General features: G+C 53.3%; 1 protein-coding gene across 3 annotated transcripts in view; it reads right to left on the minus strand.

The window, feature by feature from the left end:
- Positions 1–2,094: 2,094 nt before the first annotated feature.
- LOC147097860 (F-box/WD repeat-containing protein 1A) overlaps positions 2,095–27,330 on the minus strand; it is a 37,493-nt gene continuing 12,257 nt past the window's right edge. Inside the window, exons 2-13 of one of the 3 annotated variants that reach the window (XM_085970892.1) lie at positions 24,925–25,002; positions 21,791–22,022; positions 18,350–18,536; positions 15,707–15,803; positions 14,776–14,913; positions 13,520–13,638; positions 10,637–10,886; positions 9,455–9,573; positions 7,791–7,901; positions 6,704–6,782; positions 5,837–6,028; positions 2,095–4,824 (exon numbers count right to left, since the gene is read on the minus strand). In XM_085970892.1, coding sequence (XP_085827018.1) covers positions 5,867–6,028; positions 6,704–6,782; positions 7,791–7,901; positions 9,455–9,573; positions 10,637–10,886; positions 13,520–13,638; positions 14,776–14,913; positions 15,707–15,803; positions 18,350–18,536; positions 21,791–22,022; positions 24,925–25,002 — 1,572 coding nt within the window. In that variant the 3' untranslated portion in view covers positions 2,095–4,824; positions 5,837–5,866. Of the gene's footprint in view, positions 5,108–5,836; positions 6,029–6,703; positions 6,783–7,790; positions 7,902–9,454; positions 9,574–10,636; positions 10,887–13,519; positions 13,639–14,775; positions 14,914–15,706; positions 15,804–18,349; positions 18,537–21,790; positions 22,023–24,924; positions 25,003–27,330 lie in introns of all 3 variants that reach the window. The other 2 variants (XM_085970891.1, XM_085970893.1) reach the window with 2 other exon arrangements.

The following is a 27,330-nucleotide window of genomic DNA, read 5'->3' on the forward strand; positions in this document are numbered from 1 at the left end:
GGGTGGGAGCAAAGTGTATACTTAAATGGGGTCAGGATCTCCATCAAAATATCAGGGTTTACAAGAGAAAGGATTTCTCTCGAAAGTTTGGTTCAGATCAGGTTAACGATTATAATCGTTGCTCCATAAAGCAGCTGCAGTTAGATTTCTAAGAGCTTAGAGTCAAATCTAAATCATTTCCAACACAAGTGTTTGGGAGCTAACAGCCCAGAACAGAGGCTCTTCCAAGACGTTAACCTGCCCGTGTGCCCACAATGTTACCACGATTTTCTCAAGACAGATTGTAGGATTATGTTTACAAGTCTCCGAAGGAGATGCTACTGAGCGGAGGTCAAATATTCCCGGTGAATGAGCCGGTCTTTGCTTTGACTTACCTACAGCAGAAACACTAAACCTTGGTCCAAGCACTCAGATGGCATTCCACCATCAGTAGCCTCATCCTAAATAAAAACCCTGTCAAAAGGATGTCAAGGCCTTGGAGAGGGTGCAGAGGAGATTTACCAGAATGGTTCCAGGGATGAGGGACTTCAGTTACGTGGAGAGACTGGAGAAGCTGGGCTTGTTCTCCTTTGAGCAGAGAAGGTTAAGATGAGATTTGATAGAGGTGTACGAAATCATGAAGGGCTTTGATGAGAGTAAATAAGGAGAAACTGTTTCCAGTGGCAGGAGGGTCGGTAACCAGAGGACACAAATATAAGAAAATTGCCAAAAGCAGAGGGGAGATGAGGAGAATTCTTTTTCCACAGCGAGTTGTTGTGATCTGGAATGCGCTGCCTGAAAGGGCGGTGGAAGCAGATTCAATAGTAACTTTCAAAATGTTATTGGATAAATACTTGAAAAGGAAAAAAAATTTGCAAGGTTATGGGGAAAGAGCAGGGGGGGGGGGGGGAAAGAGTGGGACTAATTGGAGAGCTCGTTCAGAGCCGGCACAGGCATGATGGGCCGAATGGCCTCCTTCTGTGCTGTGTGATTCTGTGAAGTATGTTAGTTTTTTTTGGTGGAATATTCTTGCTTAAATAGTGACTCCGAATGACATTGGGAGAAATTGATGTTGAGCATTACTGAGTTTGTCAATGTGAAAGAGCCAAGTTATCGGAGATGATTCATTAACTCGGAGCCGTTTTGCAATGGACCCTTACCCCGTCACAATATTTGACTCTCTCAAATGACTCCAAAGCTTTGGCCTCCACCAGCTACCCTACCAGAGGTGTTCACTCACTGACTGAGGGCAAATCAACTTCCTGGAGACTCCAGGTCACAGCAGAGCACCCCTCCACACCCTTACCCAGAGAGTGGCGAGAATGTGGAACTCACTATCTCAAACCCTTTCTCTTTCAATACCAATTTTATAAACCCCTCTCCAACACCCTCTGAGCAGCCTCTGCCTCACGGCTAAAGGGTTGTTCTTGTCCTTCCTCATGCGTCGATTCCCCGACCCCAGGGACGAGAAGCCTTGTGACACTGTGGGCTTCAGTCTGCTCCTTGTTTCTGCTCCACAAATCGCTTTCGGCAGTGGATCCAAGTCTGTTTCTCCCCCGCCGCCCCGCCTCGGCCCGCACCCCCCCAACCCCCGGGCGATCACACAGTGGAGGAGATGTTGGGAAGGGGATGTGTTGTACAGTAGTTAGATAATTCTCAGTTTTGATTTGGAAAGTGACGGGGGAAATTCCTCTCCTTAATGAAAAAAAATCAAGTTTTTGGATGAAACTCCACAGTTGTTTGTATTTTAATCTTTAAAGCAAATCCGGGGCTATTTTCTCTAGAAAAGAGAAGGGTGAGGGGTGACCTGATAGAGGTCTTTAAAATCATGAAAGGGTTCGATAGGGTAAACGTAGAGAAGATGTTTCCACTTGTGGGGGAGACCAGAACTAGGGGTCATCAATATAAGAGAGTCACTAATAAATCCAACAGGGAATTCAGGAGAAACTTCTTTACCGAGCAGGAGGGAGTGAACCTGTCGTCACTCAGTGTTTGGACCGACTAATGCAATTTGGCAGATTAAGTGGAGTCGAGCGCTCCGGGACGCTGGCTGGGGTTTCAAGGTGTTGTGCAAAAAATAAATAAATTCACATTTGAAATCCTTGCAGGTCGGGAGATGATAAACTGCAATTTAATCACGAACCACATCTCTTAAAGAATGCATTTTTTGTTTTTAAAAAGACTACATAAATAATCCACGGAACAATACTTCAAAACAAGGAAATGTAGAAAAATAGCACGAATCGTTACCAAAGCCACAGTCAAGTGATAAAAGGAGAACTCGCACCCCAAAAAAAAGAGGGTGGGGGGGGGGGAGAGAAAGAGAGGAGAAGCTGGGACTGGGTGGGGTCGTATTGTGGAGAAACGGCACGCGGTACAAACTCGGCCACCCAGAGCGCCCGACAACCAGCCAACGCACTGCGGGGGGGAGAGAGAGGGGGGGGGGGGGGGAACAGGCACCCGCAGGAGTATGCTGCTGTGGATCAACCTTCGACCTTCCAGGGAATACAGCGACAGCGGCACTTTTGGAAAAGAACTGAGTCGAATCAACAACTTTGTTTTCTCCACCACCCCCTGCCCTCCCCGCAAAGGTGTCCAGGTTCCCAGGGCTTCGAACCACACCTGGTCCAAGGCCAGATGAGCTTTGGCTGCTCGACTGTGGGAGGCGTCACCTCCAGGCCCTACATCTTACCAGCAGAGGGTGCCGGATAGTGACCCCCTTCCCCCCCCACCGCCCCCCTCCAAAATCAGTAAACCCCGACTGATCCCCGCCCAGTCCTGGGGTTCGGTACAGAGAGTCCGGCTGCTCCACCTCTCCCCACAAACCGTTACCCTGGCACAGAGCAGCTCAGTCAACGCAGAGTGAGGTTTGAACCTGGGCTTGGCAACTGGGGGGGGGGGGGGGGGGGTGTCACCCTGCGTCGCCCGCACGAACATCCCCCCCACCCCACCCCACCACAAGTCAACAATTCCAAGTCCAAAGTGGTATCACTGCCCGGAGTTTGTGAGCCCACAGAATAGGGCAACACCACCCAACTCCCTGCGGGTAAGGCAGTCTTGAACAGCACCTTCCTGTAGTGTTCAACTCACGGGGGGTTTGGGGGGGGGGGGAAAGAGCGGTGACAGAAACAGAACCTGAAACCCCCCCTCAAAAAAACTTCTCCACAACACGGACCTGCCGTCATGAGACACTGCTGAAGTTTCACCTTTAAGAGCCCCGGGGTTTATCGATGTATTAAAGGAAAAATGGGAGAGAGGACACTTCTTAAAATAAACTAAACACAAAAGGTGCTATACACAAACTGTACAGAAGTAACTGTAAATTGCACACTGGTTTCTATCAACACGATACACAATACATCCCCGTCCTGTCGGAAGGAAGGTGATAGCATACAATTATACAACATCATCGGTAGTGCTCGGAGCCGTGCCAAGACCCCTTCTGCACTGCTGCCTTTTCTCCCATAGTTTTCTCCCGTCTCCAATGTATTGGCTCCTCACTGGGGTACAGCTGGACGCGCATCAGTCGCTGCACTGGGGGCATCGGTCATTGTGACACCTCCCAGGGCATCGGTCGCTGCACTGGGGGCATCGGTTGCTGCACTGGGGGCATCGTTCGCTGCACTGGGGGCATCGGTCATTGGGTTACAACTAGACGCTCATCGGTCACTGCGACACCTCCCAGGGTACGAATCTATGGGCAACTCTCTCACCAGGACAGGGTACAGCTTTCGATGGGGTTGGCAGTGACTCCGCCACCTCCCCTTGACAGCCAACCTTGGTTCCCAACCCAGCAGGGGTCAGCAGCTGTGTGGACGAATCACAGCCGAGCTTGACCCTGCCCTCACCCGATGTCCGGTCATGCGCCCAACGGGTAGTGGTCAGAAGCAGGAGCCGAGGCCAATTCAACCCCCCCCGTCCACCCCCTCACCCCGGCTCAGGGTCAACATGGCCCTGTGACCCGCCTGAGGTTCTGCGCAGACCCGGGTCCAATCTGTCCAGATTGGTCGTGTGGCTGTTTTTGCAGGACGGTGAGATGGACGAGTTTAGAGTATGAAAGGACAGTGCTGCCCTTCATCGCACGTCAAGCCGTCAGCTCCCCCTCGCTACACATTCACGGTGCCGTTTGTTTTTGGCATTGAGGGCAACCGATTATTCAGGGAAGAAACCCAACACCAAGCTCTCTACGGCAAAGTAGCACCATTTTATCGGGTGGGGGTGTAAGGGGTCAGTGGCTCCGGGAAACACAGGCCCCTCAGCGATTGCTCAAACCGAACTCTTGATGCCAAGTTTTTTCATGGATTACATTTCACCTCCTCCTCTCCAGGATTCTTGCTGGGGTGCACGTCCGCAGGCAGCCAGGGGGAGGTGGGCTTTCAGCACTGCACCTAAGTGGGTATCCTTCACAGGCTATTCGACCATGACAGGAATCGGAGCAGAGTGGGGGACCAGGTGGGGGGGGGGGGGGGGGGGGGGGTGGGGGGGGGTGGTGGTGGTGGGGACATGCGGGGTAGCTGGATTTAGCATTCAGGAGAAGGAAGCCAGGATGGTTTCACCACCCGCCCCCACCCCCTCGTCCTCCTCCAACCACCCTGCTCCCAGGCACCGAGGTCAACTGCAGCTAACTCAACACCTGGGATCTTCTGCTCTGTGGGGCTCAGTACCATCAATCGGGCAGCTTCATCAAACTCTGATAACGGGGGAAAAAGGAAAAAAAGTGCAACAGTACAGATTTGGTCATTTCAGCACAGCCCACGGCCGGTTCTCAGGGACCCCGCTCGCTGCTCCCTTTCAAAGGTTTCTGCGTTTCTCCTTCGTCTTGAAGTTCCTTCAAGAAATCAGTCCCTACAAATGTACAAAATTAACTGGGTTGGGCTGGGTTACTTCGAGATGGAGTTGGAGATCCAGTTAAAGCTTCTTCCGTTGATGCAATGATGTGTTGGGGGGGGGGGGGGGGGGTTTTCTCTCTCTCGAAAACGCTTCCACTCTTCAGTCAGCAGGCCCGCACCCGCTCGCTGTCCCACATATCCTGAAATGAGTCCCCTTCAAAATGATCGCTTCATTGTATGAATGTGTGGCTCAGGATTGGTATTTATAGTGCCTAAAAGCTGTATTTCTTTCGGACTTCCTAGAGAGAGAGAACGAGATACAGAGGGGAAAAAAAGAGAGAAATGTCAACGGGGAAAACAGGGAGCAGATTTCTGGGATCTGAAAACCCAAGGGGTTCCCGATTAGCCGAGGCTTGGTGTCTGCACTACGGCCCTCGACCCTTGCCCTCGACCCTTCACCTCGGCGGCACCTTGGCTTTCTGCCTGCCCGAGTGAAAGTTCCTAAAATGGGGTCTGGACGACAGAATAGTCTAAAAATTTACTTTATATAAAAAAAGCCTCAAAGCCCAGACACGTGCACGGAGAGAATCATTCGAGACACAGCAAGCCAAGGAAACATCACCGTTCCCCTTTGCCAAGCGCTTGTTACCAGATTTGCAACGGATTATGGATTTCTGCAACTTTCAACTTTGCGGAACAGAATTTAAACTCGTCTCGAATCGGGAGGGTGCTGAGCGCTGGGAACTTGGTTGCTGCCGCTTGGTTTGATGATTTGCCGTTTGGCTCGGGCCTATAACCAATCGGCCAGGTGCCAGATCCCGACGGACGTCTACACCTCCTGCCCATTCGCCTTTAAAAAAAAGAAAAGGTCCCAATTGCAGCAGAGCTGAATCGTTGGTCCCTGCTCATCGTGTCCCTGCTCCAATCAAAAGTTAAAAAGAAAAATCAGGCCCCTTTCACAAAGAAGAAGAGAGCGCGTACCTTTGAAGGTGGGAGAAAGGGGTTAGCGCGGGCATCGCGTTCCTTACCATTGCTGGTCCGGGGCGAGGCGCCTCCACCTATCTGGAGACATAGGTGTACGTGCGAGGTGCGGACTGCGAGCCATCCCCCTGCTCGGAGGGCACGTTCAGGAAATCCCAGATCAGAATGGTGTCGTCATGAGAGCTGCTCACTATCTGGAACTCATCGAACTGAAGCCTGAACACTCTCCCCGAATGCTCCTGTCGTCAAGGGAGAGAGAGAGAGAGAGAGAGAGAGAGAGAGGAGAAAGAAGAGAGGGGTTACACAAAGACCATAAAGAAAAAAGCTTATTCAGAAAGAGTCATACCCCGACTTCAGGTTAACCCACTGGATGCACATGATGGGAGATTAAAGTGTTTGGAAAGTCACGTGCTGCATGCCTGAATTTCTGATATGCACTGTCAAGCCCTCTAAGAATTTTATACATTTCAATAAGATCACCTCTCATAAACTCCAGAGAGTATCGGCCCATTCTACTTGACCTCTCCTCAGGACAACCCGCTCATCCCAGGAATCAATCCAGTGAACTTTCGTTGCATCGCCTCTAAGGCAAGTACATCCTTCCTTAGATAAAAGGCGACCAAAACGGTGCACAGTACTCCAGGTGTGGTCTCAACAAAGCCCTTCAGCGGAGCGAAGTTTGCAGATCATGCAGCAGCATGCCAAATTTCCGGCTCCGAGGCAGAAGAAACCAGCACAAAATGATTGGCTTTTCTTTCCCCTGTTAAAACTAGTAGACTGGAGGACGTAGGTGGCAATATTAGCAGAGGTGGAAATGGTTATGACCAAAGGCACCGAGATGGAGGAGCGGGTGGCACATGAGGCATGATTGGGACGAGGGACAGCTGCCGTACATTGAAAAGCTTTGCTCTTACCACCAGTGTGCGCAGGCAGAGGGTCCCGGCTGGCGATCGAGGGTCCAACGCAGCTACCAAGTCCCACACCTTAATTTTGCTTTCAAACAAAATCAGAAGGAAAATTTAAATCAACACAGAAAGACAGGCATTGCCGCGTCAGCTTTCGACTTTCACTATTCCTCCAGCCGCGCCGTTAATGGTCCCGGGGTCGCCGGCAGCTCCGGAACTCGGCAGGCTACTCGGCCGTGGAGGGCGCTATATAAATGCAGGTTGTTGCTGTAAGGATTTCGGAATACAATTACAGACACACATTGAGCGGTGACACTACTTTCAATCCAGCCCAGACTGCTGGGAGCGCCGCACTGTCAGAGGGGCAGTACTGAGGGAGTGCTGCACTGTCAGAGGGGCAGTACTGAGGGAGCGCCGCACTGTCGGAGGGGCAGTACTGAGGGAGCGCCGCACTGTCGGAGGGGCAGTACTGAGGGAGCGCCGCACTGTCGGAGGGGCAGTACTGAGGGAGCGCCGCAGTGTCAGAGGGGCAGTACTGAGGGAGTGCTGCACTGTCAGAGGGGCGGTACTGAGGGAGCGCCGCACTGTCAGAGGGGCAGTACTGAGGGAGCGCCACACTGTCGGAGGGGCGGTACTGAGGGAGCACCGCACTGTCAGAGGGGCAGTACTGAGGGAGCGCCGCACTGTCGGAGGGGCAGTACTGAGGGAGCGCCGCACTGTCGGAGGGGCAGTACTAAGGGAGCGCTGCACTGTCAGAGGTGCCGTCTTTCGGATGAGACGTTAAACCGAAGCCCCGTCTGCCCTCTCAGGTGGACGTAAAAGATCCCACGGCCATTATTAGAAGAGCAGGGGTTTTCTCCCCGGTGTCCTGGGGCCAATATTTATCCCTCAATCAACATCGCTTAAAACAGATGATCTGGTCATTTATCACACGGCTGTTTGTGGGAGCTTGCTGTGCGCAAATTGGCTGCCGCATTTCCTACATTACAACAGTGACTACACTTCAAAAAGTACTTAATTGGGTGTAAAGCGCTTTGGGACGTCCTGAGGTGGTGGTAAAGCGCTGGAGAAATGTAAGTCTGTTTTTCTTTCTTACCCATCGTAGGCTCCACTAACGATCCGCTTGTTGTCAAAGCGGATACATCGGACCAGCTCTTCATGACCCTCCAGAACTCGCAGGCAGGCACCGCATTCGATATCCCACAACCTGCAGCGGGACGGAGCGATGAAAGATTTTTAAAAAACCTGAGCGCCAAAAAACCAGGTAAGTGGTGGAGATTAAACCTCTCCGCCTCTCTCTCCTTAAAACCCACTTCTTTGACCAAGCTTTTGGTCGCTTGTCCCGAATATCACCTCATGCGGCTCGGGCTCGAAGCTTAGATAACCACGCCTTGGGACCTTTTACGATGTTAAAGGCACTATATAAATACAAGTTGTTGTCGCGATGGACAGCGACGGGTTAATTGTTTGGGGTAGGGCCTCCGAAAGTGTTTCCAGAACCTTCTGTTTGCAAGTGTTATTTTCAACACTGGAGAGATCCCTGCGGCTGCTCCTTCTGTTAAACGGTAGGAGACGTTCGCGAGTTACTGCCGCCCACGTTAACGGGTGAATGCTTAACCACCCATCTGCAGAACGTGCTGGGTGGGCAGCACTCTCGCCACGGAGTCACAAGGTCGTGGGTTTTAAGTCCCCACTCCGGAGACCCGAGCACAGAATCCAGGCCGACACTCCAGCGCAGTACTGAGAGAGTGCCGCACTGTCGGAGGGTCAGTACTGAGGGAGCGCCGCACTGTCGGAGGGTCAGTACTGAGGGAGCGCCGGCACTGTCGGAGGGGCAGTACTGAGGGAGCGCCGCACTGTCGGAGGGGCAGTACTGAGGGAGCGCCGCACTGTCGGAGGGTCAGTACTGAGGGAGCGCCGCACTGTCGGAGGGGCAGTACTGAGGGAGCGCCGCACTGTCGGAGAGGCAGTACTGAGGGAGCGCCGCACTGTCGGAGGGTCAGTACTGAGGGAGCGCCGCACTGTCGGAGGGTCAGTACTGAGGGAGCGCCGCACTGTCGGAGGGGCAGTACTGAGGGAGCGCCGCACTGTCGGAGGGTCAGTACTGAGGGAGCGCCGCACTGTCGGAGGGGCAGTACTGAGGGAGCGCCGCACTGTCGGAGGGGCAGTACTGAGGGAGCGCCGCACTGTCGGAGGGTCAGTACTGAGGGAGCGCAGCACTGTCGAAGGGGCAGTACTGAGGGAGCGCCGCACTGTCGGAGGTGCTGTCTTTTGGATGAGACGTTAAACCGAGGCTCGGTCTGCTCTCTCAGGTGGACGTAAAAGATCCCACGGCCACTATTAGAAGAGGAGCAGGGGAGTTCTCCCCGGTGTCTTGGGGCCAATATTTATCCCTCAACCAACATCGCTTAAAACAGATGATCTGGTCATTTATGACAGTGCTGGTTGTGGGAGCTTGCTGTGCACAAATTGGCCGCCGCGTTTCCTACATTACAACAGTGCCCACTCTTCAAAAAGCACTTTGGATCGTCCAGAGGTTGTGAAAGGTGCTATATTAAATGCAAGTTATTACTTTTAAGCATGGCTGTTTCTGCCTGAAATAAATGCAGTGCTTGGAGAGGCTATAGGCGGCAAATTTGAGATGGGCGTTCATGCAAATGGTTATCGCGCTGCAGCCGACAGAAGCGACTGCCTGTTACAGTGGGGACTGGAGTGTGCACTACTTTAAAAAGACCCGGTGTGGGGCAGGGAGAGACGTACCGGATCGTGTTATCAGAAGAGCCGCTGACCACTAGTCTGTCCCTGTACTGCAGGCAGGCGATGCCTCGCTTGTGTCCATTCAATGTCCGCACAAACTCGCAGGAGCCAGTGTTCCACACCTAGCGGGGGAGAGAGACCAAGTTGGTGCTTTCAGTAAAACAGTCAACAGGTAGGAAGTGTTTCATCTAAAATATATCATCAGGGAATCTACAGAATGAGAGAGAGGGTGAGGGGCAAGAGTTTGGGAGAAATGTCTTGATGCAGAGGGAATAGTAGGACTGACTGAGCTTGGGATGATCCAGGGAAACAGCAGAAAAGAACAGAACGTTAATGTGGTGAAGGCCAAGGCTGAGGTTTTATAATATTATGAAGAGTTTTGAGAGTCTTTCCCTGTTCATTCTATCTCTTCTGGTTGTGGAGTCGGTGCTGACCAATTCGGAGTCAGAAGGTCGTGGGTTTGAATCCCACTCCAGAGACTTGAGCACAAAATCTAGGCCGACACTTCCAGTGCAGTACCGAGGGAGCGCCACACTGTCGGAGGTGCAGTACCGAGGGAGCGCCGCACTGTCGGAGGGGCAGTACCGAGGGAGCGCCGCACTGTCGGAGGGGCAGTACTGAGGGAGCGCCGCACTGTCGGAGGGGCAGTACTGAGGGAGCGCCGCTCTGTCGGAGGGGCAGTACTGAGGGAGCGCCGCACTGTCGGAGGGGCAGTACTGAGGGAGCGCCGCACTGTCGGAGGGGCAGTACTGAGGGAGCGCCGCACTGTCGCGAGGGCGGTACTGAGGGAGTGCTGCACTGTCGGAGGGGCAGTATTGAGGAAGCGCCGCACTGTCGGAGGGGTAGTACTGAGGGAGCGTGGCACTGTCGGAGGTGCCGTCTTTTGGATGAGACGTTAAACCGAGGCCCTGTTCAGGTCAACTTAGAAGATCAAGGAAGGGTAGGGAGTTCTCCTGGTGTCCTGGGCCAATATTTGTCCCTCAACCAACATCCTCAAAACCTCCTGTTCCGATGCAACAGGCTCGATGGGCTGAATGGCCTCCTCCTGTTCCAATGAAGAATGAGTATTGGGTGCGGGTGACTAATGCTCGTTGAACACAGTGTCTCAGCACCTTCTGGAGAGGAAGAAGAGGAAAGATAGACAGATAGTGAAAGGAAGAAGAGAGAGCAATAAATCGATCTTACTTTGATAGTTCGATCTCCAGAAGCTGACACGATGTACTTATCATCAAAATCCACAACATTGACAGCTGCCCTGTGCCCGACCAGGACTCTGCGTAAGGTGATGTCGGTGGAGGTGCTCATGTCCCACACGGCTATAGACCGGTCCTTGGAGCAAGTGACCATCATTCCATTGGTGAAGCGGAGATGCAGGACAGCTTCGCAGTGATGGATCAGCGTGTTTAACATCTCCCCTGTGTTAACATCCCAAACTCTGCAATGGTCAAATCAAGCAAACAGAGTCAGCTTTAGACAGAAGCATTCAGCACTGGGGCAGAGAGAGGGGTTGAGGGGGGTGGGGGAAAGAGAGAGCGCGAGAGGGGGCGGGAGAAAGAGAGAGAGCGCGAGAGGGGGCGGGAGAGAGAGCGCGAGAGGGGGCGGGAGAGAGAGCGCGAGAGGGGGCGGGAGAGAGAGCGCGAGAGGGGGCGGGAGAGAGCGCGCGAGAGGGGGCGGGAGAGAGCGCGCGAGAGGGGGCGGGAGAGAGCGCGCGAGAGGGGGGCGGGAGAGAGCGCGCGAGAGGGGGCGGGAGAGAGCGCGCGAGAGGGGGCGGGAGAGAGCGCGCGAGAGGGGGCGGGAGAGAGCGCGCGAGAGGGGGCGGGAGAGAGCGCGCGAGAGGGGGCGGGAGAGAGCGCGCGAGAGGGGGCGGGAGAGAGCGCGCGAGAGGGGGCGGGAGAGAGCGCGCGAGAGGGGGCGGGAGGAGAGCGCGCGAGAGGGGGCGGGAGAGAGCGCGCGAGAGGGGGCGGGGAGAGAGCGCGCGAGAGGGGGCGGGAGAGAGCGCGCGAGAGGGGGCGGGAGAGAGCGCGCGAGAGGGGGCGGGAGAGAGCGCGCGAGAGGGGGCGGGAGAGAGCGCGCGAGAGGGGGCGGGAGAGAGCGCGCGAGAGGGGGCGGGAGAGAGCGCGCGAGAGGGGGCGGGAGAGAGCGCGCGAGAGGGGGCGGGAGAGAGCGCGCGAGAGGGGGCGGGAGAGAGCGCGCGAGAGGGGGCGGGAGAGAGCGCGCGAGAGGGGGCGGGAGAGAGCGCGCGAGAGGGGGCGGGAGAGAGCGCGCGAGAGGGGGCGGGAGAGAGCGCGCGAGAGGGGGCGGGAGAGAGCGCGCGAGAGGGGGCGGGAGAGAGCGCGCGAGAGGGGGCGGGAGAGAGCGCGCGAGAGGGGGCGGGAGAGAGCGCGCGAGAGGGGGCGGGAGAGAGCGCGAGAGAGGGGGCGGGAGAGAGCGCGCGGGAGGGGGCGGGCGAGAGCGCGCGGGAGGGGGCGGGCGAGAGGGGGCGGGAGAGGGCGCGCGAGAGGGGGCGGGAGAGGGCGCGCGAGAGGGGGCGGGAGAGAGCGCGCGAGAGGGGGCGGGAGAGAGCGCGCGAGAGGGGGCGGGAGAGAGCGCGCGAGAGGGGGCGGGAGAGAGCGCGCGAGAGGGGGCGGGAGAGAGCGCGCGAGAGGGGGCGGGAGAGAGCGCGCGAGAGGGGGCGGGAGAGAGCGCGCGAGAGGGGGCGGGAGAGAGCGCGCGAGAGGGGGCGGGAGAGAGCGCGCGAGAGGGGGGCGGGAGAGAGCGCGCGAGAGGGGGCGGGAGAGAGCGCGCGAGAGGGGGCGGGAGAGAGCGCGCGAGAGGGGGCGGGAGAGAGCGCGCGAGAGGGGGCGGGAGAGAGCGCGCGAGAGGGGGGCGGGGAGAGAGCGCGCGAGAGGGGGCGGGAGAGAGCGCGCGAGAGGGGGCGGGAGAGAGCGCGCGAGAGGGGGCGGGAGAGAGCGCGCGAGAGGGGGCGGGAGAGAGCGCGCGAGAGGGGGCGGGAGAGAGCGCGCGAGAGGGGGCGGGAGAGAGCGCGCGAGAGGGGGCGGGGAGAGCGCGCGCGAGAGGGGGCGGGAGAGAGCGCGCGAGAGGGGGCGGGAGAGAGCGCGCGAGAGGGGGCGGGAGAGAGCGCGCGAGAGGGGGCGGGAGAGAGCGCGCGAGAGGGGGCGGGAGAGAGCGCGCGAGAGAGAGCGCGCGAGAGGGGGCGGGAGAGAGCGCGCGAGAGGGGGCGGGAGAGAGCGCGCGAGAGGGGGCGGGAGAGAGCGCGCGAGAGGGGGCGGGAGAGAGCGCGCGAGAGGGGGCGGGAGAGAGCGCGCGAGAGGGGGCGGGAGAGAGCGCGCGAGAGGGGGCGGGAGAGAGCGCGCGAGAGGGGGCGGGAGAGAGAGCGCGAGAGGGGGCGGGAGAGAGAGCGCGAGAGGGGGCGGGAGAGAGCGCGAGAGGGGGCGGGAGAGAGCGCGAGAGGGGGAGGGAGAGAGCGCGAGAGGGGGCGGGAGAGAGAGCGAGAGGGGGTGGGAGAGAGCGAGAGGGGGCGGGAGAGAGAGCGCGAGAGGGGGCGGGAGAGAGAGCGAGAGGGGGCGGGGGAGAGAGCGAGAGGGGGTGGGAGAGAGCGAGAGGGGGTGGGAGAGAGAGCGAGAGGGGGTGGGAGAGAGAGCGAGAGGGGGTGGGAGAGAGAGAGAGAGAGAGAGAGAGAGAGAGAGAGAGAGAGAGAGGGGGGGAGAGAGTGAGTAAGCCCGGGTTGTGCAGTGGGTTAACACTTGACCCTTCACCTCTGGGAGCTCGGCTGATGGGATGAATGGCTGATGGGATGAATGGCCCAGTGTGTCGAGACTGACCCCCTTCTTGCCCAGTTACCACAGGTGTGCCCCAGGGAGCGAGCGATCCCCGCCCCCTCTATAGCCCAGGGTGTGTTATACACAGGGAGCGAGCGATCCCCGCCCTCTCTATAGCCCAGGGTGTGTTATACACAGGGAGCGAGCGATCCCCGCCCTCTCTATAGCCCAGGGTGTTTTATACACAGAGCATCGATTCACTATTTGCCAAATCCAGCAAACGGCTGCAAACAGCCAGGCAGCCACGCACCTCACTGTGGAGTCGGAGGATCCAGTAATGATCACTTTGTCATCGTACTGTAGACAGAGCACCGAGCCCGTGTGGCCAGTCAGAACGTTCTTACACTCCAGTGTGTTCTTGTCCCAAATCTGGAGAGCGTAGAAGACAAACATCAGTGATCACCATTGGGTTTAATGCAACAAAGCATCTGGTTCATTCCCAGTCTTCCCGTCCCCCATCCCACTGAAAAGATAAATCACCCTCTCCCCACTAACCAATCCCGGGCTCCTCACCCTCTCCCCACTAACCAATCCCAGGCTCCGCACCCTCTCCCCACTAACCAATCCCGGGCTCCGGACCCTCTCCCCACTAACCAATCCCAGGCTCCTCACCCTCTCCCCACTAACCAATCCCAGGCTCCGCACCCTTTCCCCACTAACCAATCCCAGGCTCCGCACCCTCTCCCCACTAACCAATCCCAGGCTCCGCACTAACCAATCCCAGGCTCCGCACCCTCCTTACTAACCAATCCCAGGCTCCGCACCCTCTCCCCACTAACCAATCCCAGGCTCCGCACCCTCTCCCCACTAACCAATCCCGGGCTCCTCACCCTCTCCCCACTAACCAATCCCAGGCTCCGCACCCTCTCCCCACTAACCAATCCCGGGCTCCTCACCCTCTCCCCACTAACCAATCCCAGGCTCCGCACCCTCTCCCCACTACCCAATCCCAGGCTCCTCACACTCTACCCACTAACCAATCCCAGGCTCCGCACCCTCTCCCAGGCTCTTGTCTGAATTGCCTCCAATGTCTCGATATTCTTGCTGTCATATGGAGACCAGAATTGGACCCAGGTGTGGCCAGACCAGGGCCATGTGCAGACGTGTTCATTAATTTTCTCTAACTTTGTGCGACTAAAAGCAGCTCGATGTATAGGAGCGACCCAGGAGTACAGAGGAGATTGGTAAAGTCAGCAGAGGCTTGGTGTCAGCCTGGAACCTGTACAGCTCGGTGCAAACCGCACTGCGCATGTCCCCATTAACAAGACAAACCGCACTGCGCATGTCCCCATTAACAAGACAAACCGCACTGCGCATGTCCCCATTAACAAGACAAACCGCACTGCGCATGTCCCCATTAACAAGACAAACCGCACTGCGCAAGTCCCCATTAACAAGACAAATTGAACCCAAAGACCATTTGATCGTTATACCCAGGACAAACCAGTTACCGACAGGACACGAATCGTCAGAAAACGCTCCCCAATTCCTCGATGACCCACTTACCTTGATCGTGTTGTCGCGCAAACCACTGATAATTTTCTGGTCATCGTACTGTAAGCAGTAGACGCCTTTACTGGTCTCGCTGTGGCAGTGTATCCGTTGTAAGCCATGATGACCACACCTCCAGTTGGATTCGATGGTCTGAAAAGGAGAGACAATGCATCTGTTGTTTCTTTACTTGCCCAATTACCACTCACATTTCCCTTGCACCAGTAGGCCTTTTTTTCATTTAATTACCCCTGTCCTCCACCGTGTCAGCCGTGGCTCATTGGGCAGCACTCTTGTCTCCGAGTCAGAAGGTTGTGGGTTTGAGTCCCACTCGAGACTCGAACACATAATCCAGGCCGCACTGCCGGAGGGGCGGTACCGAGGGGGCGCCGCACTGCCGGAGGGGCGGTACCGAGGGGGCGCCGCACTGCCGGAGGGGCAGTACCGAGGGGGCGCCACACTGCCGGAGGGGCAGTACCGAGGGAGCGCCGCACTGCCGGAGGGGCAGTACCGAGGGAGCGCCGCACTGCCGGAGGGGCAGTACCGAGGGAGCGCCGCACTGTCACAGGTGCCGTCTTTCGGATAAGACATTAAACCGAGGCCCCGTCTGCTCTCGCAAAAGATCCCACGGCCACTATAGGAAGAAGAGCAGGGGAGTTATCCCCAGTGTCCTGGGGCCAATATTCACCCCAACATTAGTAAAACAGATTATCTGGGCATTATCTCATTGCTGTTTGTGGGAGCTTGCTGTGCGCAGATTGGCTGCCGCGTTGCAACTGTGACTACACGTGAAATGTAATTAATTATTGGTGAAGCATTTTGGGACCTCCTGAGGTTAGTAAAGGCGCTGAAAACACTTTTACTTCTTTAAAGAAAGACCTTCTTTCTCATTGTGATCTGTGCGGTGTGTAAACCGGTTCTGGGAGGGCAAGCTGCGGCCTCTTACCTCTATGTCCTGTATGATTTGTGGGTACAGAGATCTGTAGAAGGAATCTGGAGGCAGGATACCGTCGGAGGGCTTGTTTTTGAACAGGTACTGGATCCTGCAGCATAAACAAAGCCCGTAAGCATCAGAGCGGCGACACGCGCAAATCTCTCAACTCACGCGTCGATTGCACCCTGTCGCAGAGAGGCTGCAGTTAGCCCAGCAGGCACACGGGCTGGAAGCTCTCTCTTCCAATCTGTCCCAGAACGGTCGTCACTTTAACGTGCAACTTTGCAACCGGCTACCTCAAGGCACCGAGAGCCCTCAACTGAACTGATGTTACAATGTCGACCCCCGGCTGAGCTTCAGCGTTACTGCAAGCGATGTGGTGCAGTGCAGCAGGCTATCAGTTTCCACACTAAAGATAAACCCTCAGGTACATACATGCACGCTTCGCTCTCTGGTGGGACTGCTCACATGAGGAAGAGGTTCTGCAGATGGAAGAGCGGATGTGGAGGAAGGGAATACATTTCCAGGAAGAGAACTCACCAGAATTCGTGGGAGATTTTGGTTGCAAACAAATGTATAACATTTTCTTTAGCCATTTTAAGCAGATAATTAAGATTACATAAATAAATCTCTGCCTGTTAGATTGGAGAATTAGCTCCTGATTGCTACAAAAAAAAAGACAAAGTTCAAGAAATATATAAAACTTTAATCTTCTGTTACTTATGTCTTTACTCCTTTAACAAATGTTTGCGCTACAGTACTTTGTGTATTTAAACAGAACTTTTGATAAAACAGTTAAGTTCTGGACTTTTATTCATAACACCCCTCCAAACTTGAATAATGGGACAGAACAGTCCAACTAGAGCAGAGAACCAGGAGGAGGCCATTCAGCCCCTCGAGCCTGTTACACAGGAACAGGAGGAGGCCATTCAGCCCCTTGAGCCTGTTACACAGGAGCAGGAGGAGGCCATTCAGCCCCTCGAGCCTGTTACACAGGAACAGGAGGAGGCCGTTCAGCCCCTCGAGCCTGTTACACAGGAACAAGAGGAGGTCATTCAGCCCCTCGAGCCTGTTCCGCCATTCAATCAGATCATGGCTGATCTGTGACCTAATTCCCGAAGTAACCTGGTTTATATGAACAATCTTTGTTTGCGATCCACGAATAAACAAATGAGTGGTAACTATTTAGAATACACTGCAAAATATGAAGATTCCACTTTAAAACTTGGCGCTGTTTTGAAGTTTAACCGGTCATGCAGTAGACTATAAATAGCTTCTTGAATTTTTTTTAAATTCAGGAATATTACCGTAGAAAAGGTTGGGAGTTAATATTGTGCGTTATGTTTCAGAGATTAATTTCAGTTACTTTAACTGTCCTAAAATGGTCGGGATTTTTGATTCTCGGTAATTTTTCACGGGAAGGGGTGGGACTCGGAAGCAGCGGGTCCTGGCATGTTCTGTGAATGACTCGTGCTCTCAGCTTGAGGACGACAAGTGCAGGCCGGGATCCAGAGGCTCCTGTCCTGAACTGTCCCTCCAGAGGGCAGGGTAGGTTGGGAACCTGCGTGAACCAGCGGATCTAACTTCCCACATAAGCATCAGCTTCCAACGGAAAATATTGTCAGAGGCGTTTTGAACCGGGAAGATATTACTGCACAGGCAGGTTTGATTATTTTTTGAATTTTATGTCTTTATGATGTTATAAACCTTATGGCCAGCAGTAAGGGCTCGTCCTAGTGACAAATCTAAGAGGCTGACAGAGGATTTCAAACCATCATCAAGGGCTTCAAGCACTCCCAGATTAAGACAGCTAGAGGTGGAGTAAGGCTCCCTTCACTCCTGGACTAGCCCCAACCTCAGAAGGTCGGTCCCTTACTGCACCAGTCTGACATCGATCACCCACTGCCGACACTGGGACATCCCGTGCTACTGTTCGAGACAGCACAGGAGTTTCTCCCAGCGTCCTGACCGACATTTCTCCTTCAAATCAACACCGCCAAAGAGAGAAGATTAACAGGCCTGTTCATCTCGTCACTGGTTGTGGGCTCTTGCCCTGTGGGGAGTTCTCCCCGGTGTCCTGGGGCCAATATTTATCCCTCAACCAACATCACTAAAACAGATTATCTGCTCATTTTCAGATTGCTGTGTGTGGGAGCTTGCTGTGCGCAAATTGGCTGCCGCGTTTCCTACATTACAACAGTGACCACACTCCAATAAGTACTTCATTGGCTGTAAAGCGTTTTGAGATGTCCTGAGGTCGTGAAAGGCGCTATAGAAATACAAGTTCTTTCTCTTTTCTTTCATTCACTCTTGCCGGGATACAGTTTAACTTTGACCTCCGGGTCCAATCATGTCTGTTATGACTGTGAGTGTCAGCATGAAATTCCACTGCATGAGGCATCGCAGCGGAGCCCCTCATCCACAGACACACACGCACCTCCGGCAGGGGTGGCTGTGTCTGGTGAATCCCGGCTGCCGAGTCCCAGGCTCGAGGCCGAGGTCAGCTAATTCAGCGGAGGGTGGTGGCGGGTGGGGGGAGACTGAATAGGCAAAGTCCCGAGCCTGGGCGACTCAGGATGGCACCGGGCGGTGCGGTCGCCCCTTGGAGCCTGGAGATCCCACCTTTGGAGGCACCCGCGCACGAGCGACCCTTACCATCCCCTCCGCTCCGACAGCCCCTTCCAGAGAGAATCCGTGCGCACCATCCGCTCCATCAGTTTCTTCCAGAGCATCCCGTCGGAGATCACCCGGTACCATTCCTTACACACCAGCTCCGCGGCGCACAGTGACCGGGCATCCAGGAACGACAGGATGTTCTCTGCGATGTGATCCAGGCCACGGGCTGCACAAGCAGAAAGAGAGAAAGACAGACAACTGAACGGTTAGGGCAGGAAAACGAGCCTCCGTCGAGCGGTTAGCTCAAACCCCTCGTCGGAGCGCCAACTACCGCGCTCCCCTTTAATGAAGTGACTGTGCCCCCAGCTTGTGGGCACAGGAAAAGGGCAACAAATACCAGTGCCGCCGTACCAGCTCTCTGCCGCCAGAGCGTGCCCCGTGTACAGGTCCTTGGAGTACAACGCCCTCGGAAACTCTGCCACATCTCTTCTCGGCTGCAAATGTACAATCGACCCCACTACTCTTAAACCTGCAGTCGCTGCACGCAGATGGTTTAAAAACAAAACGCTCTCGCTGCCGAACACAAAGCCCCTGTCGCCACCCGCGCTGCTCAGAGAATCACACAGCACAGGAGGAGGCCATTCGGCCCTTCGAGCCTGCCCCGCCATTCAATATGATCCTGGCTGATCCTCTATCTCAATACCATATTCCCCCTCTCTCCCCATACCCCTTGATGCCTTGTGTGTCTAGAAATTTATCCATTTCCTATTAACCAGGTCATGCGCTCTCCCTTGCTCTCTCTCCCTTTTCCCCCTGCCGATATTCAAGTCCTTATTCTTTTGCCTAAACAGCACGGGTGATGATGCAGACGCTTTGCACCATTTACTTCAAAATACCCGCCCCAACTTAAATCTTGCTTCGCTCTACTTGCTAAACAGGTCACTGCGAAGGGAATCCGTTGTGCGTCACGCACTCGGAGACATTCCCGAGACCTGTCGGCAGACTCGACCTAAATACAAATGAACAGAAAATGCCGGAAATACTCCTTCCTTGATGAGGTCACCGCCCCGAAACGTGAACTCTGTTTCTCGCCCCACAGATCCTGCCTGACCTGCTGAGTGTTTCCAACACTTTCTGTTTACACAGATTTCCAGCATCTGCAGTATTGTGCTTTGTTCTATATAATTACAAGTCTTTTTAACTTGAATACCAGAAACAAGAGATTGGAAAGGCTGGGGTTGTTTTCTTTGGAACAGAGGAGGCGGAGGGGAGATTTAATTGAGGTGTATAAAATTATGTGGGGCCTAGATAGAGTGGATAGGAAGGACCGATTTCCCTTAGCAGAGAGGTCAATAACCAGGGGGCAGAGATTTAAAGTAATTGGTTGGAGGTTTAGAAGGGATTTGAGGGCAAATTTCTTCACCCAGAGGGTGGTGGGGGTCAGGAACTCACTGCCTGAAAGGGTGGTAGAGGCAGAAGCCCTCATCACATTTAAAAACTACTCGGATATGTACTTGAAGTGCCGCAACCTGCAGGGCTACGGACCGAGAGCTGGAAAGTGGGATTAGGCGGGATGGCTCTTTTTCGGCCGGCACGGACACGATGGGCCAAATGGCCTCCTTCTGTGCTGTAAATTTCTATGATTCCAAGAGACCAAAACACGGGGGAATCCAGACTATTTGCCGATTTCCATTTTTCTTTTCACACAATGTCTCCCTGGGATCTTGAAGCCTTGGAGTCTAACCACCTCCCCTTGACACTCAACGGCATTACCATCACCAAATTCCCCCACCATCAACATCCTGGGGGTCACCATTGACCAGAAACTTAACTGGACCAGCCACATTAATACTGTGGCAACAAGAGCAGGTCAGAGGCTGTGTATTCTGCGGCGAGTGTCTCACCTCCTGACTCCCCAAAGCGTTTCCACCATCTACAAGGCACAAGTAAGGAGTGTGATGGAATACTCTCCACTTGCCTGGATGAGTGCAGCTCCAACAACACTCAAGAAGCTCGACACCATCCAGGACAAAGCAGCCCGCTTGATTGACACCCCATCCACCACCTTAAACATTCACTCCCTCCACCACCGGCGTACCGAGGCTGCAGTGTGTACCATCTACAAGAGGCACTGCAGCAACTCGCCAAGGCTTCTTCGGCAGCACCTCCCAAACCCGCGACCTCTTCCACCTAGAAGGACAAGGGCAGCAGGCGCATGGGAACACCACCACCTCCAAGTTCCCCTCCAAGTCACACACCATCCTGACTTGGAAGTATATCGCCAATCCTTCATCGTCGCTGGGTCACAATCCTGGAACTCCCTCCCTAACAGCACTGTGGGAGTACTTTCACCACACGGACTGCAGCGGTTCAAGAAGGCGGCTCACCACCACCTTCTCGAGGGCAACTAGGGATGGGCAATAAATGCCGGCCTTGTCAGCGATGCCCACATCTCATGAAAGAATTGAAAAAAAGCGATTGTTTCCCCTTACAACCCCATGGCACTTCAGAGGGCATCAAGGGTCAATCGCGTAGCATGTGGCTGGAGACACGTGTCGGCTCAGGCCGGGTGGGGTGGGGGCGTTGGCATTAGTGAGCCAGTTCCACAAGTCACCAGGTTTATTGAATTCAATTTCACAAGTCGGCGCGGTGGGATTTGAACTCGCGACCTCTGGGTTGATGGCACGATGGGCCGAATGGCCTCCTTCTGCGCTATACGATTCCATGATTTACGGAGCTCCCAGTGACTGCGCTGCACACTGTGGCCTCAGTTACCCCCTCCCCCTGCGTACCAATCGCAAAAGGTTACTATGCAGATACAGCAAGTAATTCGGAAAGCTAATAGAATGTTATCGTTTATTGCGAGGGGAACTGAATACAAAAGTAGGGAGGTTATGCTTCCGTTATACAGGGCAGTGGGGAGACCACATCTGGAGCACTGTGTCCAGTATTAGTCTCCTTATTTAAGGAAGGATGTAAATGCATTGGAAGCAGTTCAGAGAAGGTTTACTGGACTAATACCTGGAATGGGCAGGTTGACTTATGAGGAAAGGTTGGACAGGCTAAGCTTGTATCCGCTGGAGTTTAGAAGAGTAAGAGGTGACTTGATTGAAACATATAAGATGATGAGGGGTCAGGACAGGGTGGATGTGGAGAGGAGGTTTCCTCTTGTGGGAGAATCTAGAACTAGGGTCACTGTTTAAAAATAAGGGGTCGCCCGTTTAAAACAGAGATGAGGAGAAATTGTTTCTCAGAAGGTCGTGAGTCTTTGGAATTCTCTTCCTCAGAGGGCGGTGGAAGCAGAGTCTTTGAATATTTTTAAGGCAGAGGTAGAGAGATTCTGGGTAAGCAAGGGGGTGAAAGGTTATCGGGGGTAGGCGGGAATGTGGAGTCATCGGATCAGCCATGATCTTACTGAATGGCGGGGCAGGCTCGAGGGGCCGAGTGGCCGACTCCTGCTCCCGATTCGTATGTTCGTACCTGGTAGGACCGTGATAAAGTCCCTCTGCAGCATTGGTTTAAGGTACGAGTTGATGTGGCCGTGTTGGTAGTGACACATTCGGGATATCAAGTTCTCGACAAATTCCACCTGATCTGTTTCTGTCCACTGATCGAAGTACTTCACGCATTGCTCCTTCTGCTTCTCATAACTGGTAGAAGGCTTGCGCTGCTTGGCTGAGATCATACTCGACGTACCGTTGCTGAGTTTAGTCTGCAAAGGAATAAGAATTCTTTTTTGAAAAAAAGAGAGAAAAACCCGTTCGGATTAGACGCAGTAATTTCTTCTTACCATTAGAGGGCCTTCGGTGTAGAAAGAGCTGGTGGGACCCAGGAGGTTGAAGGCACGGCCGCTGCTGGTGGGGTGGGGAGGAGGGTGGAGAAATGTACAAGAGGCTGGAGTCAGGAGGTTAGAGAGAGGGGCTGGGGGCAGGGGCGAAGGTCATGGACGATGTCATGAATCTGATCATGACTCATGAAGTAACACTGGGCGGCCAGCTGGTGGCGCCGTCCAAGGAGTATAAATACTCGGGCGTGGGCCCAGCTTGCTCAGGATGTTTCTGTAACCAGGAACTAGTGATGTAACTGGAATCTCATGGTTTTGAAACAGTTGATTAAAGCCTCGTTTTATACACAAACCAAGGGCTCAGTAGTCTTTTTACATCAGACGGATTTAATCCCGGGCGAGATTGTTAAAGGAGGTATTGTAGCAGAGAGCCAGAGCAGGAGCAGCGACGACAGGCTCCACAAACACACCAGCTGAAACCACTCAAAGCACAGCCTCTCAGACAGAGGTGAACAACAGTTAGGGCGGTGGATTTAATCGTGGCCGGCGGTGCTTTGATCGCTCAGAGATCAGTACGGTGACCGCAGCTTGCAATTTTAATGCATAATTCAGGCGCTACACATGGTCAGTGTAATAACTTGCAGGATTAACCACACTGCCAAACATTCATATGATCGAGTCTAGACAGTGAGTGGCGGTGGGACATTTGACTTTTGGGGACTTCACACTCTCGTTCTCACTCGACATCCACAGCTCCTAGCGTGGGGGGGGGGGGGCTCGTCAGATAGGTAGCCCCACAGGTCAGTTTCCCCCTCGCTCGCCCGGGGAGTGTCGCGTTCCCCCCCTCCCCCCCGCCGTGCTGCTCTGTCTTGCCCCGAACCCCATCGGAGATCAGCTAGCTCAGCAGAGAACCAACCCGAGACAGCGCAGGGGCTGTGTGGGAAGGGGCGGGGGTGGCAGGGTTTAGTCGCGCACCAGCCCGGGGCTCCAGCATGTTGGAATTAAATACTTGGGGGGGGTAAATTTCTGCTTTGGGAATCGCAATCAGGAAATTGTGGCGGTAAGGTTAAAGCTTTCGCTAAAAAAATCCATTCGCATAATCACAAACGAAAAATCTTCGTGAACCAGCGGAATAGAACACGTTAGAAAATATTCATTGATATATTTAAGAGTGATGACCTGGAGCAGTTTATTAATACCGCTGAAAATGGGGTTACCACAAAAAAAATAAGCATTTTTAATAAAGGGTCTAATCCCGCACCTGTGAGTAATCGGATTTTAAATCAACGACAGACTTAAACCGCACTGAACCGTTTACTAGTTTCACTGGTGTGCACAACTCAGTTTCTTCGTAAATTCACTTTTTTAAATAGGCAAGAAACATTTTTATTTTTATTTTTTTAAATTTTTTTAAAGCGTGCCTTTGCACCTGGGAAAACGAGGGCGGTCTGAGGAACCTCCGCGAACGGCTGTAACTGGCGGAAACTCGGCACGTGCGTATCGATCTGGGGGCGCGGCTGGTTTTGTGGGAGGGGCCGGCCCTGGGCGAAACGATTTCTAAACCAGCGTTAAAGATCGCGGGGACTCGATTTACGTTTGACATTCCCCGATCTTTTGCGCTGGTTTGGCCGATTTCCCCCAGATTGCGCTGATGAAACTAACGGGAACATTACTCCCGCCCCACCCCCTTCCAGCTTTACAAGATGCAGCACCGACTGAATTCCACAATATAAAATTTGCAGTGTTTACATAGAATATACGGCACAGAAACAGGCCATTCGGTCCAACCAGTCCGTGCCGGCGTTTATGCTCCACTCGAGCCTCCTCCCGTCTTTCCTCATCTAAATCTATCAGCGTAACCCTCTATTCCCTTCTCCTTCATATGCTTGTCGAGCTTCCCCTTAAATACATCGATACTATTCACCTCAACCACTCCCTGTGGTAGCGAGTTCCACATTCTCACCACTCTCTGGGTAAAGAAGTTTCTTCTGAATTCCCTATTTGATTTCTTGGTGACTATCTTATATTGATGGCCTCTAGTTATGCTCTTCCCCACAAGTGGAAACACTCTCTCTCTATCCACTCTATCAAAACCTTTCATAATGTTAAAGACCTCTATTAGGTCACCCCTCAGCCTTCTTTTTTCAAAGCGAAAAGAGACCCAGCCTGTTCATCCTTTCCTGATATCTATACCCTCGCATTTCTGGTATCATCCTTGTAAATCTTCTCTGCTCCCTCTCCAGTGCCTCTATATCCTTTTTATAATATGGTGACCAGAACTGTACACAGTGCTCCAAGTGTGGTCTAACCAAGGTTCGACACAGGTTTAGCATAACTTCCCTACTTTTCAATTCTATCCCTCTAGAAATAAACCCAGTGCTTGGTTTGCTTTTTTATGGCCGTTAACCTGTGTCGCAACTTTTAGTGATTTGTGTATTTGTACTCCGAGATCCCTTTGTTCCTCTACCCCACCCAGACTCACCAAGTGATAAGTGACCTCCTTATTCTTCCTACCAAAATGTAATACCTCCCATTTATCTGTGTTGAACTTCATTTGCCAATTATATGCCCATTCTGCAAGTTTATTAATGTCCTCCTCAGTATTGACTATCTCCCCCCTAATTTGGTGTCATCCGCAAATTTAGAAATTGTGTTGATTCCAAAGTCCAAATCGTTAATATAAATGGTGAACAGCAGTGGTCCCAGCACTGATCCCTGTGGAACACCACTACCCACCTTCTGCCACTGTGAATCCCTACCCTTTACTCCTAACGGGCGGGGCGATTATAAATCACCCGACGACGGTCGGAATGCAGCGTGGAATCGTCACCTGATTGAAAGTGTTCTTTTCCAATACGAGTTTCTTAGGGGGTTCTGCCTCATTAAGGTCATCGCGTCCAGATGCATTCTGGGGAGGACAAGAGAAATAAAACACACGGAGAAACAGAGCGGATCAGCACTGGGAGCATCTCAAGGTTGACCCCCACAGAAAAAGCCCCAAACAGGCAGGAGGGGGAACAGAAAGAGGTGGGAGCAACCGTCGAGGCCCATGAGAGACCCACGCACACACTCCTCTCCTCCTACCAGACCCTGCTTAAAAACCACGCCTTCAGTCTGCTGAGCGCACACTCCATTGCTGGTTCAGAGTCGCCTCATTCCAATCACTCATACACAAAAAAAAGACTTGGTTTAAACTGCTCAATTCAAATGTTTTTCTCCTCGGAAACGCAACTTTGACGGAGTACGGAGCCCAACACTGCGCACAGGACTCGAACTGTGCTCTTACTGAGGTTTTATAGATAGAGTCACCGTTACATAACCACCTTTATATTCTCTACCTCTTGCCAGAACGGCCAGTATTCCATCAGCTTTTCTACTGGCCTGATCCACTTCAGGTGCTGCCGTTAATGGAAATGGAACCCCCAAATCCCTCTGCTCTTCCACATCACCCGGCTTCCCCCCCCCCCGCAATTCAAAAATATAATTATTATACTTAAAAAAAAAAATCGGAATGTAGCACCTCACATTTACCGACATTGAATTCCGCGATCTCATCAATGTCCCCGTGGAACTCCCTTTGGCCCTCAGGGTTATTTACTGGGCCTCCTATTTTTGCAAATTTGGACACCACGACCCTCTAGCCTTATATCCAAATCGTGGTCGCAGAACAGAACCCTGTGGGACGGCACGACCCGCTTCCAACCACTCGGAGAAACTGCCCTTAACTCCTACTCCCTGCTTCCTCCCTTTGAAACAGTTCTTAATCCAACTGGCAGTCCTTTCCCCAAATTCCATTCCCTTAAATCTGCTCCAATAGTGTGGTGCCTTGTCAAAGACTTTCTGAAAGTCCATGTCCACCACATTTCCCCATCCCCCATATCCGTCACCGCCTCAAAGAACTCCATCAGGTTTATCGAGCACGAGCTTCCTGAAATCCATGTTGGCTGCTTCGAATGATTCTCACTTTACCTCGACATTCCCTCATTTCATCTTTAAAGAATCCAAACTTTCCCCGCTGCAGGTGCTGAACTAACTGGCCTGTAATGACCCAGGTTCGCTCGGTCTCCCGTGTTGACGGTGGTGGTCACATCGGTCACTCTCCAGCACACATCTCAATAGAACCTCGGAGTAGAAATTTAGGGGCCTCCACAATTTCTTTGCCCATTTCCCTCCGGATTCTCGGATGTATCCCGTCTGGTCCCAGCGCCTTGTCCTTCTTTAACTTAACTAACTTCTCTTAATACTTTCCTTTAATATAATATCTCGCTTTTAACCGATTCAGGATTTATTTCCTCCCCTTTGGTAAACACCTGTACTTGTTAATATCTCTGCCAATGCCGGCTCACCCCCCACTAACTCGCGCTCCTCTCAGGCTCACACCTCACATTTAACAATTCTCTATATTGGTAGATTACTTCACTGCTCCTTGTAATATTAGAGATTCTCTCCTCGTACTCCCTCCTTGTTTTTAAAAAAAATGTATTCATTCACGGGATGTGGGCGTCGCTGGCAAGGCCAGTGTTTATTGCCCATCCCTAGTTGCCCTTGAGAAGGTGGTGGTGAGCCGCCTTCGTGAACCGCTGCAGTCCCATGTGGTGAGGGTGCTCCCACAGTGCTGGCTTTGTCGTAGTGGTTTGGTACAACCGAGTGTCTTGCTAAGAGTCAACCACATTGCTGGGGTCTGGAGTCAGATATCGGCCAGACCGGGTAAGGGCGGTAGATTTCCTTCTTTAAAAGGACATTAGTGAACCAGATGGGTTTTTACAACAATCCGATAGTTTCATGGTCACTGTTACTGACACTGGCTTTTTATCCCAGATTTATTGAATTAACTGAATTTAAATTCCCCAGCTGCCGTGGTGGGATTAGAACTCACGTCTCCGGATCATTAGTCCAGGTCTCTGGATTACTAGCCCAGTGACATTACCACCGTGCTACCGGACCCCTCACTTTTAACCTCTTTCCTTATATTCTCCCTCAGGTTTGTCATTTTTAGCAAACCTATCGACACCATCCTCCCTCTCCTTCAAAAAAGCCGGCCTCTTTGATCAAGCTTCCGGTCGCCTGTGCCAATATCTCCCGATGCGGCTCGGTGGCAATATTTTGTCTGACAACGTTCCCGTGAAGCTACCTGGGACGTTTCACTACGTTAAAGGCACAAGTTGGTGTTGCTTCTAATCTTGTTAATCTACCCAATTCTGAAACTTGAAGTCGTCTCCTTTTTAAAAAATGGTCT

The sequence above is a fragment of the Somniosus microcephalus genome, chromosome 30, assembly GCF_052327205.1.
Source record: "Somniosus microcephalus isolate GS21.2 chromosome 30, FLI_Smic_1.0, whole genome shotgun sequence".
Lineage (NCBI taxonomy): Eukaryota > Metazoa > Chordata > Chondrichthyes > Squaliformes > Somniosidae > Somniosus > Somniosus microcephalus.